General features: G+C 61.4%; 2 protein-coding genes across 8 annotated transcripts in view; one reads left to right on the forward strand and one right to left on the reverse strand.

The window, feature by feature from the left end:
• Positions 1-597: 597 nt before the first annotated feature.
• On the reverse strand, positions 598-11,203 carry RHOBTB2 (Rho related BTB domain containing 2). 3 transcript variants are annotated; one of them, XM_086768068.1, is made up of 10 exons: positions 11,126-11,203; positions 5,113-5,314; positions 4,840-4,943; positions 4,578-4,763; positions 3,460-4,484; positions 2,472-2,590; positions 2,234-2,384; positions 2,048-2,136; positions 1,713-1,818; positions 598-1,625 (listed from the first exon to the last, which is right to left on the reverse strand). In XM_086768068.1, the coding sequence occupies exons 1-10, from the start codon at positions 11,182-11,184 to the stop codon at positions 1,387-1,389; spliced, it is 2,280 nt and encodes a 759-aa protein (XP_086624194.1). In that variant the 5' UTR covers positions 11,185-11,203; the 3' UTR covers positions 598-1,386. The 3 variants fall into 3 exon arrangements, with proteins under 3 accessions (XP_086624194.1, XP_086624195.1, XP_086624193.1); XM_086768069.1 differs by lacking the exon at positions 11,126-11,203 and adding an exon at positions 9,488-9,698; XM_086768067.1 differs by lacking the exon at positions 11,126-11,203 and adding an exon at positions 8,131-8,399.
• Positions 11,204-14,364: 3,161 nt separating this feature from the next.
• PEBP4 (phosphatidylethanolamine binding protein 4) overlaps positions 14,365-18,710 on the forward strand; it is a 73,118-nt gene continuing 68,772 nt past the window's right edge. For 3 of the 5 annotated variants that reach the window (XM_086767800.1, XM_086767797.1, XM_086767798.1), the window contains exon 1: positions 14,365-14,594. Coding sequence is in view for 2 of the 5 variants with exons in the window: in XM_086767797.1 (XP_086623923.1) it covers positions 14,498-14,594 (97 nt within the window). In the remaining 3 variants the exon portion in view is untranslated. Of the gene's footprint in view, positions 14,595-15,603; positions 15,690-18,710 lie in introns of those variants that run through there. The other 2 variants (XM_086767801.1, XM_086767799.1) reach the window with 2 other exon arrangements.

The raw sequence follows: 18,710 nt of genomic DNA on the forward strand, positions 1-18,710 counted from the left end.
TTCCCAAGCAGGGAGCTCCAGCAGAGCCAGGCACATGCAGGATTTCGTGCCGGGATGTGGGGGCTCGGGTCGGCAAACAGGACTCGGAAGCAGCGGCGAGCACCTGGGTTCGAAAGGAAAAGGAAACTCGGTCCTACCTGCTCGCTGGTGCTGCAAAGTGTGAAAACACCGAGTGTCAGCGCACTGGAGCCACAACCTCGCTCCTGCGTCCGTGGCTGAGGATCAGCATGCGAAACGAGTGACTCCGGGGTGCTCTGCGGAGGCCGGCCAGGAAGAGGAGCAATGCGGAGTGGGATGGGACACCGCTGGGAGCATCCCTGCCAGGAGCATCCCAACCTCCTCACTCCCAGCGCTGGGCTCAAGGGAGCTCTCCCCTGTGCACCCGCAAGGACACAGGTGGGACACGCGGAGTTAGTCCGAGGGCAAAGCCACCTCTTATCACACAAGGGTTTTTTTTTTTTTTTTGGGATGGCTGGATCCTGCAATGCTTCTCCGCTGTCCCTGGTCCATCCCAGGAGTGCGGGTGTCATCCCAAGGAGGGCACAAGGCTGCCCCGTGTCCAGCCGCCTCCTTCCCAAACACACAGGGAACACGCTGGGCTTTTAAAATTCCATTTATTACAACGGAGCCTTCCAGGCTAAAATCCCAAGCCCGGGGGGCTGGGGTTGGTTTCTGCTGTGGCAGGTTGCGGGGGGTGGGTTTGGGGTCGGTTGGTTTTTTTTTTTTTTTTAAAAGTTTTCTTTTTTAAAAAAAAATGATTAAAAGTTAGAGGCAGGGAGGAGAGGTCTCCTGTCCCCTCCTGCTCCCCAAATTAGCAGAGACCCCACTTGGGAGCAAAAGGAGGGATGCTGCGGTGCCCCGAGGCATTTGGGGACTGTGGTCCCCTGCACCCTGCTGCAAGTGGAAGGGGGTGGCAGGACCCCTGCAGCGGCTCCGGCTGCCTGGGGTGGTGGGATGCCGTCGGGCAAATAAACCGCATCCTGCAGCTTCTGGTTACAAATCGAAGTGGAAGTGGGATGGGTTTCTTCTTCTTCCTCATGCTGCTGATGTTCAAAAAAAACCCCAAACCTAAAATAAACCCACAACACAGCCCTCGTGCTCCTGTAAACATGAGTTTCTCCTGCTGCTGGGTCTCTGCCAGCCCTGCGGTGCGCTGGCAGCCGCGGCGTGGGGAGAGCAGGGCTCCAGGAGCGCCCGGGGGGGCTGGCACCCAGCCCCGAGCCCCTCCGCAGGGTGGGACCCCTGCTACCGCCGTCCCCTCTGGGGCTTCGGCCGGTGGCGTCCGCTCCACGCCTGGCGCTGGGGCAGGTTATCCCACCCTTCCTCCTCCTCCTCCTCTTCCCCATTTCCTCCCAGGGATGCTGGAGCCAGGGCAGGAATGGGCTTTCAAACCACAGCCGAGGAGGAGGAGGAGGAGGAAGAAGAGGAGGCTGTGGCTGCCGACGATGAAGGAGAGGAAGAAGGGGAGGAGGAGGCATTCCAGAAGAGCCACCGCCTCTTGGGCTGCCGTTTGAGGTGGAGGTAGTCTTCCTTCTCCCGCTCCTTCTTCGCCCGCTGGTAGTGATCCTCCTCCTTCAGGTACCACACCGGCGGCCAGCGGTGCTTCTCGAAGTACTCCTGGTTCTCTGCGGGGAGAGAGGGGGGTGAGAACAGCCCCGGGACCCCCAGGACCCCCGCCGTCCCGCCCTGGCACCCCTCCAGCCCCGGCTCACCTCCCGACATAGCCTTCATGTCGCGGGGGAACTTGCGGCAGACATTGTTGTAGTTGGTGCAGATGTGATGGAGGCACCAGTCGGCCAACTGGTAGGCGCAGTGGAACTGGAAGAGACACAGCCCGTGTCAGAGCCACCACGGCACGGGTCGTTGGGGAAGGGGGAGGAATTTGCCCTATTCCCCCACGGACGTCCAAGACCAGAGCTGGGTGTCCTCTCTGCCAGGACAGCATCGTCCCCCCAGAGCTGCCAGACCCCTCAGTGTGGCCCCAACCGGCACCTCACCCCATCCCCAGCCCTGCTGGCACGGGGTCCTGTCCCCCACCGTGTCCCACCTGAGCCAGCTCCAGGAACACGAGCACGTCCCCGTCAATGTCCACCATCATCTGCGCTGCCTCCATCAGACCGGTGACGGTGTACTGCTCTGTGGGGGACACGGGCGGTTATGGGGCGGCCGGGACAAGGTGACTGCGGGCACACTGAGCTTGGGGACAACGGGGGACACCGCCACCCCGACTCACCGGTGAGAGCCACCAGATGCGGCAGGCAGAGGCGGTTGGCGAGGATGATGAGCTTCATGTCGTCAAGGTCGGGGCTGGAGCTGAACTGCCCGGTGTAGAGGTACTCCAGCACTGCCCGCATGCAGCTCTTGCTGGTGTAAGGGAGCGCCACCTGCGCGACACGCGCCGGCCGTCACCCCATGGCCGTCCCCAGCCGACCCACCCTCCCGGGATAAATCCCGGGACGCCCCTTCCTCACCTCTTTGGTGGAGCTCTCCACGAAGGGTCCGCCGAACATGGCGGCCATCCAGTCGCAGCTGGAGATGAGCAGGGGCTTGTGGGCACTGATAGCACCGTCATCCAGCACGAAGGTGACATCTGGGGACAAGCAGAGGGATGATACCGGGACCGTCCCCATCACCCGGGGCTCAGCCAGCCCCTGCCACAAAACGTCCCGCACCGAGGACAGCGGAGGGACGGGAACAGAGCCTGGCAACTCCTGTAATTTGTCCTCAAGATCTCTAATTTTCCCCCCCAGCATCCGCAACCGGCTCGGAGAAGGGCGCTCCAGCTTTTCCGATGGATTTTCCCTGAGGGATGCCATGACATTTTTAGAAAGCAAAGGGGAAAACCCAGGAAGCCAAGGTCTGGCCCAAGCTGGAGTCCTTGGAAGAGCTGGGAAGGACAACAGGGATCTCCTGACCCCCGCCTGCTCTGCTCTCCACCCGGACCACGGCTTCTCTCCGAGGGACCAGCGCACATCTGTCCCCTGACGGTGACAGTGACATCAAGGTCCACCCTCATGAAACAAACTCAGCCGGAGGGAGGCTGGGACGCTCACACCCCCCTCCCCGGGGACGTCACCCCGCAGCATCGCGGCACGAGGCGGCGGCACGCGGTGCTCGGGGCCAGGGAAGTCCCACCCGGGGCACGTCGCTCCTCGTAAATCAGACGACCCTGTGAAAATCCGGGCCCGGGAGGGAGGATTTGCTGCTCTGCCGTAAATAAACAGAGCTGTCAGGCGGGCTGAGGAGCGGGAAAGCCTGGGGAAGGGCCACCACACTCACACTTTCTGGGAAAAAAAAAAATCCCAGAAATGCAGAATGTGACCAAAAACCCCAGGGAAGGCGAGTGAGCGCCCACACGGGGCAAAGGCAGGAGCTCCGAGCCCCACACCCGCACGGCAGAGCCTCCCGCAAGGAGAGGGGATGCTGCAGACGGGCCTCCCCCTCAGCCTGGAGTCGTACCCGAAAAAGTCCCCTTGGCCAGGCATTCCTTCACCCGGTTGGTCCTCCGGACGTGGAAGGCTTTGGTGATCTCCTGGTTCATGAACGCCTCGTTGTTGAGGATGTTGGCCACCATCATGCGGAGGTCGAACACCTCCAGCAGCTCAGCGATGTGAGCGATGTGCATGAGGTCCCGCTCGTTCTCATCCAGCTCCCCCGTGTACAGGTACTTCAGCACGGCCCGGAAAGGACCCGGCTGGATGGAAGCATCCATCTTCACCACCACCATCGGCTTGGACTTGTAGGTCAAGGGGTCTTCTGCCATCTCCTCCTGGATGCTGGTGAAAGCCCGGCTCCAAGAGGAGAGGTCCCTTCCCCGCCGCAGCCCTCGCTCCCCGTTCTCGTAGCGGTTGCCCCGCAGGATCCCGTCACTGGTGGAGGCTCTAAGGCACGGTTTTCGCTGGCCGGATCCGGCCTCCTCGGTGCTTTCGCAGATATCGAAGCTAGCGGCTCGGAGGAGGAAATCTCGCCCGTGGTGCCTCTCCTCTTGGTGCAGCATCCGCTCGGCGGCCGCGGTGACAGCCACCCCGAAGCCGTGCCCCGCGGCGCTCTGCTGGTCCTCCTCGCTTAGGTCCATGAGGAACAGGTCGTAAAATTTGGAGGAGGAGGTGGAGAGGTAGATCTTGTGTGCGTAGATTTTGATCTTCTCTTGCAGCACCAGGATGACGTCCGCGCACAGGGGGTCTTCCAAGAGGTGGGCTGGGCGCTCCTCATTGTTGGAAGGAGGGTCCGGGACGATGATGATGGGCGGAGGAGGCTTGGGGGGCAGGAAGGGGGCTTGGAGCAGGGGTCGCTGCACGTTGCGGAGGTGGGACTTCCAGAACTGCAAGTGACGGCGGGAGATGAGGGCGGCGCGGATGGCATTGTCAAAGACGTCCTTGATGCCAAACTGGGCCACCACGCTCGTCTCGTAATAGGGGATCCCCAGCTCCTTGGCCACCTCCCTCCCCCTCTCCGGAGGCAGGATCTCGTTAGGTTTGATTGGCCTGAAAAGGAGAGGAGATAATGAAGAGACCTCTTCAGACGCACGGTAATGAGAAAGCGCGGGCACGCACGGACGTCGGGGCACAAAGTCTCACCTGGCCAAGGGGCGCCGTGCCCGGTTGACGGCCTCCAGGTCGGCGTAGCGCAGGTCAAGCTGGCAGCCCACCAGGATGACAGGCGCGCGGGGGCAGAAGTGCTTGATCTCCGGGTACCACATGGTCTTCACGTGGTGCAGGGAGTTGGGGTTGGCAATGGAGAAGCACAAAACCACGACGTCGGACCTGCGAGGAGAGGAGGGTCAAGGTCTAGCTGCGCGACGGAGTCAAGCCCACCGGGATTTGGCATCGCTCTCCCTACCTGCCATAGGCAAAGCGTCGGTCTTTGTGGTGGTCACCAAAGGTGTCCCAGAGCCGCAAGGACACGCTGACATCGTCTACCACATCCCGGGAGCGCTCCAGCACCTGCGGGAACAGAAACACCGTCCAGCTCCTGAGCCCTCCAGCCCTGCGAGAGTGGGCACGGACGAGCAATTCACAATTCTCCCCGTGGCAAGGACGCAACTCCGCCTCCTCGGCGTTCCCACGGGACATCCATGAGCCCGGCCCTCCCGGCATCCCCGGCAGCCCTCACCTCCTGGCAGACGCGGTACTGGTCGATGGCCCACACCGTGGGCACGTGGGTGGCGAGGAGCTGGTACTGGGTCAGGGTGGCGTTGCAGGCGCGGGCACAGATGAGCCGGGTCTTGCCCACCGCGTTGTCCCCGACCACGACGCACTTGATAGTTTCTACGTTTGGCCTCTCATAATCCATGTCAGAATCCATTAATTGGGACCTGCGGGGCGGAAGGGGGGTGGGGGTGAGCCCGGGGGGCTGCATCCAGATGGGACAGGATGCCGAGGGGAGTGAAGCACCGGGACGATGCCGATACTCACGCTCAGAGCCCAGGGGAAGAGGAGGGGAAGCTCTGCAGCGACCAGGAGCCCCGGCGAAGGCGGCGAGCGAAGGCGGCGAGCGAAGGCGGCTGCCCACCCCAGCCCTCCCCGGCTCGCGCTCCCCGCCGGTCCCCTTTAAAATTTAATGTTCTCGTGGCAGCACGCGTTGCTCTGCGCGCGTCAGACACATGCCCTGCGTTAGATTCGACTCTCCTCCCTCTCCTCGTCTCTCTCCGGCCCTGGCTCATGCTTGTTCATGTGAGATGAGGCTTTTTTTTTTTTTTCCCTTCCTTCCCCTCCTCCTTTCCCCTTTCTCCCTCTCCAAGCGAAGCTTCCAGATCCACCCGACCGAGCGCACGCCCGAGCCCTGCCAGCCTCTCCGACTGCCCCCCTTTTCCCACCCCATTCCCAAAGGGAATATTTGCTCCCAGCTTCTTACACAGAGCAGCAAAGGAGAAGAAACTCCTTATGCTTCCAGGAGGCTCAGCAAGGTTTGGGAAGGCTCCGGCATCGCCGGCCAGCCGGGACCAGGCTGAACCCTCCAGAGAGGGAGGTTGGTGCTCCAGGTGCCACGAAGCTGACGGGAAGCGCCTGTATCCTGCGTGCCCTTCGCCTGTTCGCAGCCCCAGAGTCTGCACCAGCCAAAATTAACTCATCGCAGCGTTAAACCAGGGATCTACGCGGTTCCCAAGGGGAAGAGCAGGGAGGAGATTGAGGGAAGGGGAGAAGGACAGAAAAAAACCCCAAACCCCTTATATCCCAATGGCTCTGAACTTCCCAGAGCCGCGGATCTCTTCCCCCTCGTCACCCCCTCCTGAGCTGCTATAATAAACCACCAGCGCCAAGGCTCGGTGAGCTAAAATATCCGGTAACGATGGCAACCGAGCCCCGCGCGCGTGGGGACCAGGGCCGCAGCTCCCGAAACTCACTGGCCTGGCAAGGACTTCCCAATGTTAGCACCTCCTTGCCGCACGCAAGCTCGCTGCGCGCACCAGCCCGGAGGAGATGGCACGGGAAAGGGGCTCAGCACCGCGCGGGATGGGGCCACGAGAGCAGGCAAAGGCGCCGGCGCTCAAGTCCCAAGGCAAAACTTTGCCTTGGAGTCACTGACACCGTGTGCCACGTCCCCTCCATCCTTCGGGATGCTCGGGGAGCTTCGCTGTGGTTATTTTTAGGGCCAGCCGTGCTCCCGAGAAGGCCGAGCTCGTTCGGATGGTGGGGAAGGCACATGGAGATGACAACCGCGGTCGGCAGTCGGGATGCTCGCCCCGCGTGGGGAGCTCAGCCTGCACCCAGCTGGGGGGCTTGGGAGCCCGCTCGGAAAGTCCAGTGCCCTGAGGGAATTACGGGATGAATGATAACGGGATCAGCACCCGTGACGAAAAAAAAGGAAGAAGGGGACAGCAGCAGGCGCAGAACGCAGGCTCGGAATGAAGCAGAAGCACATCGGGGAACTTGGGTGGCCCCGCGGGGGTGGCTCGGGGGTGACATCGCCCTGGGAGGGGGCTGAGCCTCTTCGCGGGGCCAATTTCAGCAGCACCAAGCTGCCACCTCCGCAGCCCCCCTCCCCACCTTCCCCACCATTGCCTCTCTCCTGGGGACGGCCCGAAAACCCACCGGAGAGCTAGGTGCCAAGATGCTGAGACATCGGCGCTCTGCCCCTGTTAAAAGCCTTTCCCTGGGGAGCAGGGCTGCTCTGGCCAGCAGCCCCCCCAGCCCTGCTCTCCCTGCCCACCGCAGTCCCCTCACCCAAACCACAGGTACCCAATTCACCCCCTCTCCCCAGGAGAACCCCAAAATTGCTCCTTCCAGGCTGCCCAGCCTGTGGTTGCCAAGGCAACTGCACCATCACCCCGAGAACCGTCGCCTAGCAACTCCCAGGCTAAAAATCCTTCATCTCGCACCTCCTCGAGGGGAGGAGAACCCCCAAACCGGGGCGAAACCGCCCCAAAACGGCACCGATGCCCCCGTGACCCTCCTGGCAGCTGTGGGGTGGGGGCGAGATGGGGGGCGGGCGGCCCCCGGGGCTGCGCAGGCCGCGGCGGGGGACGCGGTGCGGGAACGGGGCTGCAGCGCGGCCAGGCCCGGCCTCGGCACCGGGAACGGGTGCGGGGCGTTGCGATGGGGTCGGAGCAGCCAAATTGGGGGTGTGGGGCTTTGCAATGGGGCTGGGGAACACTGAGAGGGGGTGCAGGGCTTTGCAAAGGGGGCAAGGGTGCTCGGAGCACCCAAATCGAGGGTGCAGGGCATCGTAAGAGAGCTGGGGAGCATCGGGAGTGGGTGCGGGGCAGTGCAAGGGGGTTGGGGTGCTCGGAGCGCTCAAATCGGGGGTGCAGGGCATCGCAAAGGAGAGGGGAGCACCCAGGCCGGGTGTGAGGGGTGTTGCAAAGAGGGGTCGGGGCGCTCGGGGCACCCAGATCGGGGGTGTGGGGCATTGCAATGGGGGTGGGGAGCACCAGGACTGGGTGTGGGGTTTTGCAAGGGGGTCTGGGGTGCTTGGAGCACCCAAATCGGGGGTGTGAGGCTTTGTAAGGGGGCTGGGGTGCTTGGAGCACCCAGATGTGGGGGTGCGGGGCTCTGCAAGGCAGCATCGGGCGCATCGCGAAGGGGCCGGGCCCTCCTTGTCCGTCCCCCCCCACCGCAGCCGGGCCGGGGGGGGGCAGGATGCGCGGAGGGGGTCGCGGGATGTTTAGGGGGGGGTCCCCTCGGTACTTACACCAACACAGACGAAGCGGCGGCTCCCAGGGGCCGGGGCCGGGCTCGCCCCTCCGGACATGGCCACGGCGCAAGTTGCGCGGCTCGGCTCTGCGCGGCTCGGTGCCGCCTTGCGCGGCTCAGGGCCTGGGGCTCGGGGGCCCATCCCGGTAGCTCTCCCCCCCAGCTCTCCGCATCCGCGGCCCGCTGCGCTGCCTTGCGCGCTGCCCTGCGCTGCGCGGTGCCCTGCGCGCAGCGGCGCGCTGCAGTCGCGGCCGCCCCGCCTTTCATTCACAAAAAACAAGCGGCCCCGACGAGGCCCCGCCCCCGCCCCCCCCCTTCCGGCACCCATTGGCTGAGAGATGGGGTGGGGGTACCCTGGGGGGGAGGGCGGGTTGCGGGGCCGGGGTCCCTCGAGGGGGACCCCATCCTGCCCCTAACCCTTCCCCGCGGGGGTCTCCATCCTGCCCCCCAGCCCTTCCCGGGATGGGACCCCCACCCTGCCCCTAACCCCCTCCCTCACCCTGCCCTCCATCATCCGCTGCATCCCACCCTCAACCTCCCCCTGCATCCCACCCTTCCCACCCTTCCCCCAACCCCAGCACCTCACTCCTGTCCCCCCGGGAAGGGGTGCACCCCCTGCCTGCCCCCTCCTCTCAGCGCTTTCCCCCCTCCCCATTTTGCGCAGCCCCCGGGGTCCCAGCCCCTGGGGTCCCAGCCGCTGGTGGTGCTGCCAGGCTACCAGCCGGGCTGAGAAGACCCCTCATACAGCTGCTCACAGCCCCCAGAAGCCCCCGTGGAGCACCCCCAGCCCCTTTCAGAGCTGGTCCCCCCCCCCGTGGAGAGGGGGACACACAGAGCTGGCCCATCCATCCACGCTCTCCCAGCACAGGCCACACTGCTGCGGCGCTGCCTTCGAACCTCGGCCCTCAGGGCTCCTCACAGCCCCTTCCTCACCCCGCAGCCCCCCCAGGGCTGCCCCCCACCCTCCCAGCTCTGCCATCTCAGGGCACAAAAAAAACTCAGAGTCATCTTTGCAGCAAGGCTGCCGGGAAAGCGTCCGGCGCGCTGGCCTCGCCGCTCTGACCCCGTATATCCGCATCATGTGATGCTTCGCCATCCTCTCCCAAGGCTTTCGCCTGCCTTCCCCCCCCCGTTTCCTCCACTAAGCCACGCTAAGCTGGGCCCCCCCCTGCCCTCTGTTCCCTTTCCGCTTGGAGCAGGCCGGCAGCCCGCGGCGAGGCCGGCACTGATGCAACGCCGCGTCAGCTGGCGTCAAAAACCTCACCGCTCGCCTCACCTCGCACCTTCGCATCGCAGCCTACGGCACAGACCCCCCCCACCATATCCCGGCCCCCTGCCATCGCCCCCCGCCTCACCTAACTCGCAGGACAGGGATCTCTCTCTCCATAGCAGAAGGAAATGGAGTCGCTTATTTGGGGAGGGGGAAAACCCTTTGGCTTTCGAGCCGGGCATCGGCAGCTGCCAGCGCTGCCTCCGTGCCCACGCCGGGACCGCGAGCCGGCCGCGACGCGAGCGGCTTCGCGGCGAAGCTATTTATTCCCCTGCAACGGGAGCCGCGAGCAGCAGAGCTGCAGCTTTCGAGCTTTCTCCTGCTTGGAGTGGGTCACGGGGAAAGGAACACGGAAAGCTCGTTTGCCAGCCGCATGATTTGGCTTATTTGCTCTCTTGTAGCAGGTGCTTAATTGTGGCAGAAAGAGTTCCCGGCAGCTTTCCGGGCGGCCAAATTCCTCCCCTGCCCCCCTCCCTGCTAGGCAAAACAAAAGCACAATTGTTGCTTCCAGTTGAAACACCCCGGGCTGCCGCACTCGCACGGGCCCCATTCCCGGCAGGAAGCTTTACCGGGAGGAGAGAGCCGGCTGCAGGAGGCACTGGGAGGACACTGGGCTTGGGATGGCATGGTGTGTTACCGTATGGTGTGTCACGGCATGGCGTGTCACGGCATGGCACATCGTGGCATGGCATGTCACGGCATGGCGTGTCGTGGCATAGTACATCATGGCATGGCATGGCATGGCGCATCATGGCACGGCACAGCATGGCATGGTGTGTCGTGACGTGGCGTGTCATTGCATGGTGCATTATGGCACGGCACATCATGGCATGGCACGGCATGGCTGCCCACGGTAAAGCATGGCTCGAGGGCAATAGTTCTCAATAGTTCCCCTCGCTCAGCACTGCTGCCTCTGGCAGGGCTGCAATAAAAGCCCGTTTGCTCCCTGCTCCCACGCCTCTCTCCAATTTAAGCCTCCTGAACTGGTCCCAAAGGGCTCCCGTCTGCCTGGCTCCGTAATGGCCCTCCACACCCAACAGCTGAGCACTGGCGCGCTCGCACCACTGGGAACAAGAGCCCATTTTCACCCCTAGCATCCTCCTCCCTCTATCTCCCCCTCCGCAGCAAGGCACGACAAAGCTCTCCGGACACCGGAGGCACAAGCAGCCGTCACGCCGGCCGTGCCCTCCCCTGTAAATTTTATGACTCCCGAGGGTTTAATGCCAGGGGTGTTTCCATCCCTCCCACACCCCTGCCCACCCTTCCTGCGGGGCTGGCGCACCAGATCTTGCGGAGGGATGGATGCGGGGATGCAAACCCATTTCCCTTCCGCTCCTCGGAGCAGCCAGCGAATGCTCTGCACCCACTGCAACCTTCCTGCCAGTGCCCCCCACCCCGCTCCCCAAATAAAGCCGAGCTCAGCGTGATTTCACCTTGCAGAGGGCTGAAGGGCTGCGACCGACCGAGGTGAAGCATCCCTCACTGGCAGCACCCCGGCGAAAACAGATTCGCGGTGGGGAGACACCCTGACACCGTCCGGCAACCCCGCGCTCTGGGGACTTTTGCCTCGCTCTGCCCCCACCGCGAGTTTTCCGCCTTATCCGTGGGGGAACGGGGACGTTGCGGTGGCGTGTGACGGAGGGGAGCAAAGAGCAAAGTCCCCTGGAGAAAGCGGCTGGAGGCAAAGGGCTTGGAGGAGCCGGCGCGGTGGGAGGGTACTTACAGGCTGTGAGCCATGGCGGTCATCTTCCCGGTGGGGCTGCCTTTCCCTCGGCTTTCCATCGCTGTCTCTTGGCAAACTCTGAAAGGAGAGGGCGGAATGGCTCGGTAAAGACCCCCCCAGACGTGGCCTCCTGCATGGCATCACCCCGCTTCCCTGGGGACAGAAAGCCCTTGGGAAGGCAAAGCTCTCTGGCCACCCAGGCTGGCCAAGAAGATGTTCTTGTGTGAGGAGAGGGCTGGCCCGCTTCGATGGGGCGGCTCTGCCCGCCATCCCCACATGTCCCGTCACTGGATCGGTGATGCTTGCACACATCAGGCTGGAACAGAGTCCAGCCCGGGCTTTGCTCCTGGCAAAGCCAGCAGACGCTGGGATGTGGGTTTTGGAGACCCACCATGGTGTTGGGTCATCCCTGGATCCATCCAAGAGGAGCAGTTAGAGTCGCCGCGCCGTTTCCCTGCTCTGAAAACCTCAAATCCTGCGGTTTTTCTTCTAGGTGATGCTACAAGGGGTGTCCTTGCTCAGGGCAGCTGCCCCAGCATCCCTATCCCCACTCCCATCAGCTGGACTGGGAGAGCTCAGCCTTCCCTTGCCAGGCAGTCAGGGAGGGAGGCAGCAGCTGGGACAAACGGTTTTGAGGGGCTGAAAACGCGTTTGGGCCCAGCAGGCGGGAGAAGTCGCCAACCAGCACTTGGCAAAAACGGCAAAGCCCAACCCAACCGTGCTGAGCGAGGGGCAAAGGGACCCCGTGTCGCTGGAGATGGGATGTGCTGGTGGGGAGTGGGCTGGGAGAGTCCAGGAAACAGCTAATAGCAGAGAGGAAGGTCTAAAAGAAGGAAAAAGAGCACTTCTGCACCTTCCATCCCCTGTCGTGACAGAGCAACGGGGTCTATCTCTGAGCCGGGAGACGGGGGTGCTGTGGAAATCCACCCCGCACGCGTGTTACGGCCCAGCTTCGTGCCTGCATCCCGTCTCCCAGCCCTGAAACGCAGCCACCTGATATGCCACGGGTGGCAACTCATCCTGCCATCGATACCGCTGCAGAATGTCAGGGATTCGTCGCTCCGCTTATAAATATTTAAACCCAGAAGGAGCCACGTACTCCCGCAAAACGCCGTGTATTCCACAAGCGAAGCGTCCCTCCCTTTACCCCAGCGTGAACATCCGTGGCTCTCCGGATAGATTTTTGCGGCTTCAAACCAGGTCAGGGCAAAATCCAAGGTCTCTCTCCATGCGTGCAGGGTTTCTGCACCCTCTGGTTGGGATATGTTGGATTTACCGCCCGGTTTGGCACAGAAAGCGCTGCTGATGTGAAATCGCTGCTAAGGCTGCTTCCCTCTGCCATCCCGGCCGGATTTTGGGCATGCACGGCCGGTCCCGGCTGCAGCACGAAACCGTTTCCAGGCTCCCGGCCGCTTCATGCAGTATTCACAGCTTCATACAGTATTAAGAGCTGCTGACGCCTCGTGAAAAAAAAACTGTGAAAAGCTGCTATTTGGGGAAAGTTCCTCTTATAACGGTGCATCCTGTGGCTCCTCTGGTTCCCTTTCCTCCTGGTTCTCTCGCTAAGGGAGAGCAGGGCAAAAATAGGCCGGTAGCATTGCCATCCAGCCTGGGCTCTTCATCAGAAGGGAAAAACACCCCCCCCCAGCAAACAATCCCAAGGAATTAATTCTCACATCGCTCCCTTGGAGCTGGTAGAGGCACGGGGTGGGGGCCTGCAGCGGTTTTGGGGACTGATGCTCGGCGAGAAGCAGGGGGAAAGCGGGACCATCCTGGGTCCTGTCCCTGCGTCCGGCTGCGGCACGGAGCAGGATCTGGGGGGCGCTCGGTGGGGGCCTGCGTATCTCCACGTTAAAAAATAAAATTTAAAGAAATCAAAGAGCAAGGAGGCTGTTTCTAAGCAACCGTTTCCAGTAGGGATGGAGAGCAGAGGAAGGGGAAGAGGCAGTGGTGGGTGGGGAGAAAACTTCTGGGGTCCCAGAGCCCCTGTGGGGGTGAGGAGGGAGCAGAGGAGCCGCCTGGGTCTGTCTCAGCAGCGACGGCTGTTTGGAAGGCAGGAAAGGGGGGGACACGGGGCTGTGGGACCACCAGCAGCCAGCACTGGGGACAGGCCAGGACTCCGCATGGCAGAGGGTCCCGGGTGTGCGAGCGGGAGCATCACCCCCTTTCCCCACCGCAAAGCAGGAGAGCGGCCCTGCCTCATGCCCTTGCTTGCGAAACGGCACCCCAGCCCCCCAAAAAACCACTTCCGACCCTAACGGCTCCCTGCCACACCAGACTGCCGGCGAGGCGGGCAGGGAGGGGACGGCGGGATTGGGTGGCTGCTTGGGTATCCCGGCTGCCTGCCAGGAGGCATCAACACCCCCTTACTGACACGGCGAACAGCAGCCGCGGAGACCCGGCGCTTTTATCCGCTCCGTTCCCGCGGGACGGCAGGGCGGCGTCCATCCTGCGCCGGGAGACTCTTCTACCCCATGACTCGGTGTCTTCTTGTACGTGGCCCTGCCTGAGCACCCTCCACTCTGCCCATGCTGGCCATGGGCTACTCAACAAACCCCGATTGCCACCAACATGCCCCACGGAGCGCCGGCGGGGTCTGACACCCCAGCTCTCGACAGGGAGCGAAGGGGCAATGAGGGAACGCGGGGCTGAGAGCATCACCCGCTCCGCAGGGTCCACACCAGCCCAGAGGGCTGGGAACGGCCTGGGTGGCTCTTAAACCCGCTCCGGTGGCACAGACCACCCTGTTCCAGTGGCATGGACCACCCTGCTCCAGCACAGCCCACTGACCCGTTCCCAAACCCTCGACCCTCACACCCCTTGGGATCCCGCTGCAGCTCCCCTCAGCCTCACTGCCCCACGTCACCTGGGGCCGACCCCAGCAAAGCCTGGGATAAATTTAATATATAAATTTAATACATAAATTTAATATATACATTTAATAATAGGAGATAAATTTGCTCAGGGCAGCCGGCGCGGTTACCTGTGTGCAGCGGCTCTGCGCCGTCCCGCGGCTCTCCCCTCCGGTCCAGCAGCCGCCTTCGCTTTCCCAAGGTGCTAACTGGCCCGGACAGGTAGGACCCATTTTTATACGCTCACCCATGTGATCCAAACAAATGCCCTAGGGATGAGTTTTTGCACTGACACAAGGAAAGGGGCCGGGACTAAAACCTGTTGAACAACAATCCGTGCTCCACGGACAGGAATTTTCCACTCGGAGCCGTTCAGCCCGGCTTTGGGCGCGCCGGAGGCAAGGCACGCGCCGAGGCCTGCGTCTCCCTACTCCCGAAAATCCTGTTTCCCTGCACTTCCAAAGTCTTTCAGACTCATTCCTAAAGGTTTCCTGTATTGTAGCTGGAGAAATGAATCTGGATGGAGGGGTGGATGGGAAATACAAAGGAATTTCTTAGAGCCGTTGCTATTTCTCCTACGTCTGTGGAAGGAAACGCAGCAGAAGATGCCGGCCAGGGTGAGAAATAAGTGGGAATCCTTTGTCCCTGGAAAAGCAAACTCCCTGCGTCCCCAGGGCTTGGCAATGGCACTTCTGCACAGATTGGATGGTGCTTTCGGGGTCCCTCGCTGGGATGCTCCTGGTCGGGTCCCTCACTGGGATGCTCCCGGTACCTCAGCAGGGATGCTGCCGGCACGGTGCCAGCCAGGAGGAGCACAGGTACAGGGTAGGGTGAGTCGAAGCAATCAGAAGCGACCAGGATGGGAATGAAAAAGGGGATGATGAGCTTTGGATGAGCAGCGGTGAGTCAATGGGAACCGAAGGACCAGGGAAACGGCCGCGGAAAGGAGAGGTGGCTGGCAGGGGTGACTCAGTGGGACCAGCTGGTGAGTCAATGGGAAAGGAGGGAGGTGATGGGCTGGTGGGCAGCAGGTGTCTGCCGGGCTTAAAAAGGGGCAGGAGGAGCCCCTGGGCCTGGGCCAGCTCTGCTTGGGCTGTTCTTCATGGAGGCACTGGGGCACTGCGGGAGAATGCTTGCTGCAGGTACTGATTCAGCTGATAACAGGCAGGAACGTGCTGCTCAGCACATGCATGGCTTTATTTTTTTTTTTTTTTTTTAATTTTTTTTTTTTTTTCTGCTGGTGCAGATCTTGCCTCGCCTTCTATTTGAGATGCTGTTATGCTCTGGGTGCCCCCACTCCTGTGCGTGGCTGGCACCTGGCGCTTACTCACGTGCGCGGTATGTTCTCATGGGAGGCAGAGATGCTTGCTCGGGCTAGAGAGGGAAGCTGGGGGAGCTTTTGTGCCTAATTTTGTGGCAGGTACCAAAAAACCTCCTGAGAGTGAGGAAGGTGATGCCCAGTTTGCAGCTGGTTGTGCTGGGCATCCTGCAAACAGCCCAGACCTCCCCAAACTGCAGCCTGAGCTGGTGTCCCAGCTGGGATTTGGGGGGGATGGCAGCCCTTGCCTCTGCAAACTGTCCCCCCCTGCTTGGCCCTGGAGCCAGCTCAGGGCTCAGCCTTGCCAAGGAGCTGCTGGGGCTCTGCCAGACCTGGCTGGGCGCGGGCTCCCCTCTGCTGCTGTGGGACTGGGGATACTGGTGGTGTAAAAGGGGTAGGTGGAAAAAGTTGGGGGGGGGGACAGGCTGGCTTGCTGTGTGTTGGAGGGTGGGAGGCTGTTTTCCCCTCTCATTTTGCAGCTGGGTGGTTTATTGGGGTGGGGGGAGCAGTAAACGGGGTTCATCTTGGGGTCCTTGTCAGAGCCGGGGTGCCAAGGGTCTGGGAGTGAATGCCTGGGAATAGGAGAGCTGGAAAAACCCTTTGGAAAAGGTCCCCGTGCTCAGGGGCTTCTTCCCAACCACGGGAACCCATGGGAAGAACCCCCACCTCCTTCCAGCCCCCAAACCAGCTTTGGGGTGGGGGGCTGGGGCCACCTCCTGCGTGGGGCCGTGATGGGGGCTCAGGGCTTCCCGGGGAAAACACCATCGCTGAGCCCATTAATCCTGCCCAGCCCCCTGCGGCAGCCCAGTTAAACCCATTTAAGGAAGGGTTAAGCCAGTTTAGTGTAAGTTGGTAGCCCACTGATGCGGGGGTTAATCTGGTGTGAGTGCATCGGTGCTGGGGATTTGGAGTGATTTAACCAGTCTGTGTCACTGGAGGAAGGGTCCAGCCTGTGCCCCTCTTCATCCCGGGTGGCGGAGAGCCCCTGGAAGTGGGAGAAAATAAACTGGGGAGTGAAGGGAAGAGCCACATGCAGGCTGAATCCGAAACGGCGCTATTTATAGACATCCCTGCTCAGCTGGCCTAAATTCCACGCAGGTCCCCATGCCCAGCTGCTGAGGGGGGAGCAGCAGGGTGGGTGAAGCCACCAGCACCTTGATGGGAGCGACTGGTGGGGCTGGGTTCAGCCAGACCTGAGTCAGAGCAGAGGATGCTCCTTCCTCAGCCATTAACCCGCTGCCCCGGGGCTTTCTCACGAGCATCATCGCCGGGGCGGTGAGATGTCAAGGACCAGGAATGGGTGCTGGTTTATTTATTTATTTATTTATTTATTTTACTGTCATCCCTAAAGGGCTGTAATTACAATTAGGGCATCCACAAGGCACGGGGCAGAGATGAACCTTCTTGCCAGGGTGCAGCGTCCAGGTGAAGGCGGGGGAAAATAGACCGAAAAAAAAAAAAAAGGCAAAAGTGCTTGGGTGACCCCTCTGTAACCCAGCTCCCCGTGCCGTACTCTGCCCACGCAGCACCCCTGGGGAGCGCAGGCGGGAGGGTGAGAGGAGGCCACACCTGAGGGTTTCTCAATGCTTTGTCTCCACACTGCTGTCGCGTGTTGGCGTTTGTGGCAGCGCTCGGTGGCTTCCCCTGCCTCCAGGAGTGTGTGGGGGGGGTCCTTAATGCTTGAGCCTGAAACTTAAAGAGGAGCTGAGCAGCATCCCAGTGGGTTGTGGGAACCTCTTGGCAAGTGTGTGAGTGGAGGGGTGCAGCTGGGAGCTAATGGGATTAGGCAGCACCCCTGTGAGCAATGGGATCGGGGTCTGCCAAGCTGCGGAGCTGCTGGTGCCGAAGGAGAAGAGGCTCCGGCGCAGCTCCGCGCCTGCCTTGTGACCGCAAAATGCATGCGCTTAATATAGGCCAAATGAAAACATTCTTCCCAAAATAGAAGACCTTCCCCGGGAAGCGCTGCAGCTCCGGCAGGAGCAGTCACACGGTGCCCGCCGCGGCGTGGTGGGCTCTGGCAGGTGTGCTCGTGCGATGCTGCACGTGAGCGTGCGACCGGCCAGCTCCTGGTGATGCCTGCTGCCAAGGTCACCTCATCTGGGCTGGGCTCCCAAAGCTGCTGGGTGGATGGCAGCCACCCAGGGACCCTCCCCAAAACGTGCTGGGTGGCTACTAGGTGCCAGGTGCTGCTTTGGGAGAGGAGTTCATAGACGGGGCGAGCGCTTGCGGGGTGCGGAGGTGGGTGGTGCGGTCCCTGAGCCACACGACACCAAGGTGCTGCCGTGCTCTGTGTGGACTCGGGGTGCTGTGAGATGCTGCAGGGGCTCGAACGCATTTGGGACAGGACTGCATCCCCTCCCCGATCCCGTAGAGATTCCCGCGCAGAGGGTGCTGTGGGAGGAGGTGATGCTGCAGCTCCAGACCCCCTTTCCATGCCCCGACCCTTCCCCCCTGGCCCCTCAGGACCTGCTCTGCTGCTGGGTTTAATCCAGCTTCACCAGACACAGCTGCTCGTTAGCAAAATGGGGCAGGCAGGGGTGAGAGTTCAGACCTGGGGCTTTGGCAGGTGAAAAAAAAAAAAGAGAAAAGCCAAAAATCCCTCTCTGTTAATCTCCCAGGCTGTGCTGCGCATCTGCAAATGATTTTTTTTTTTTTTTGTGAAATGCAAAGCTTGATCTGCAGATTTGGGGGGGGGCTGGAGAGGGATGAATGCCTCCGTATTCTCCCCAACCATTATTTATGTTGAGATTTGGAAATCCGGGGCTCAGCTCTGAACTCTTGCACTCGTATGATCCAGCTGGTGATATAATCTGTCTCCCCTCGATGGTTTGGATTATTTTATTCCATAACACGTGCTGGTGCTGCTGCTGGGTGGTTAGCTTTATTTTAGCTTTATTTTCTGCGGTGGCATCTGGGATCTTTAACTCCTGAGATCCTTACATGGCACTAGGCACACGTGGGATGACTGGAGACCTCCTGAACCAAATAAAGCTGTCACATCCCCTAAACCCACTGAACTCTCCCCCAAAACCTTAAAATCACCCATGAAGGTGAGATGCAAATTTCTAGCCTGCCCTGGGATAAGTGCTTTTCCAACTCGCAAAGCTCCTGCCCTGTGGGTTGGTGGGGCCAAGGTGACGATGACCTTGTCATTCGGTTGGTGCCGGGAATGAAATTCTTGGCAAAGGGGGGGAAAATGGGAGATCTGCCTGCGGAGAGGTGAGAGAAGCGGCACGGCATGGCCGGGGCACGGCTGGAGGTGCAGCAGGTTGTGAATGGGGAGAGAGGATGTGGTTTTTCTGTTTTCTTTGCTGATTGGTGTGGAAAAAAAAAATCTGAAATTAGTTTCCTGCAAGACACAAAGACTGAGGGAATTCCCCTGGCCGCTGAGGCTCTTCCAAATTCTTTGCTTCCT

Source organism: Chlamydotis macqueenii, chromosome 27, assembly GCF_036417535.1.
Source record: "Chlamydotis macqueenii isolate bChlMac1 chromosome 27, bChlMac1.mat, whole genome shotgun sequence".
In the NCBI taxonomy this organism is placed as follows: Eukaryota; Metazoa; Chordata; class Aves; order Otidiformes; family Otididae; genus Chlamydotis; species Chlamydotis macqueenii.

Excerpts from the sequence above, each read along its gene's own strand:
- RHOBTB2 (XM_086768067.1), bottom strand. The coding sequence starts at position 8,399 with ATGAAAGGCGGGGCGGCCGCGACTGCAGCGCGCCGCTGCGCGCAGGGC. Across the intron at positions 2,385-2,471 it reads TGGAGAGCTCCACCAAAGAG|GTGGCGCTCCCTTACACCAG; the intron begins GTGAGGAAGGGG and ends CGTGTCGCGCAG. Across the intron at positions 1,626-1,712 it reads CATGAAGGCTATGTCGGGAG|AGAACCAGGAGTACTTCGAG; the intron begins GTGAGCCGGGGC and ends CTCTCCCCGCAG.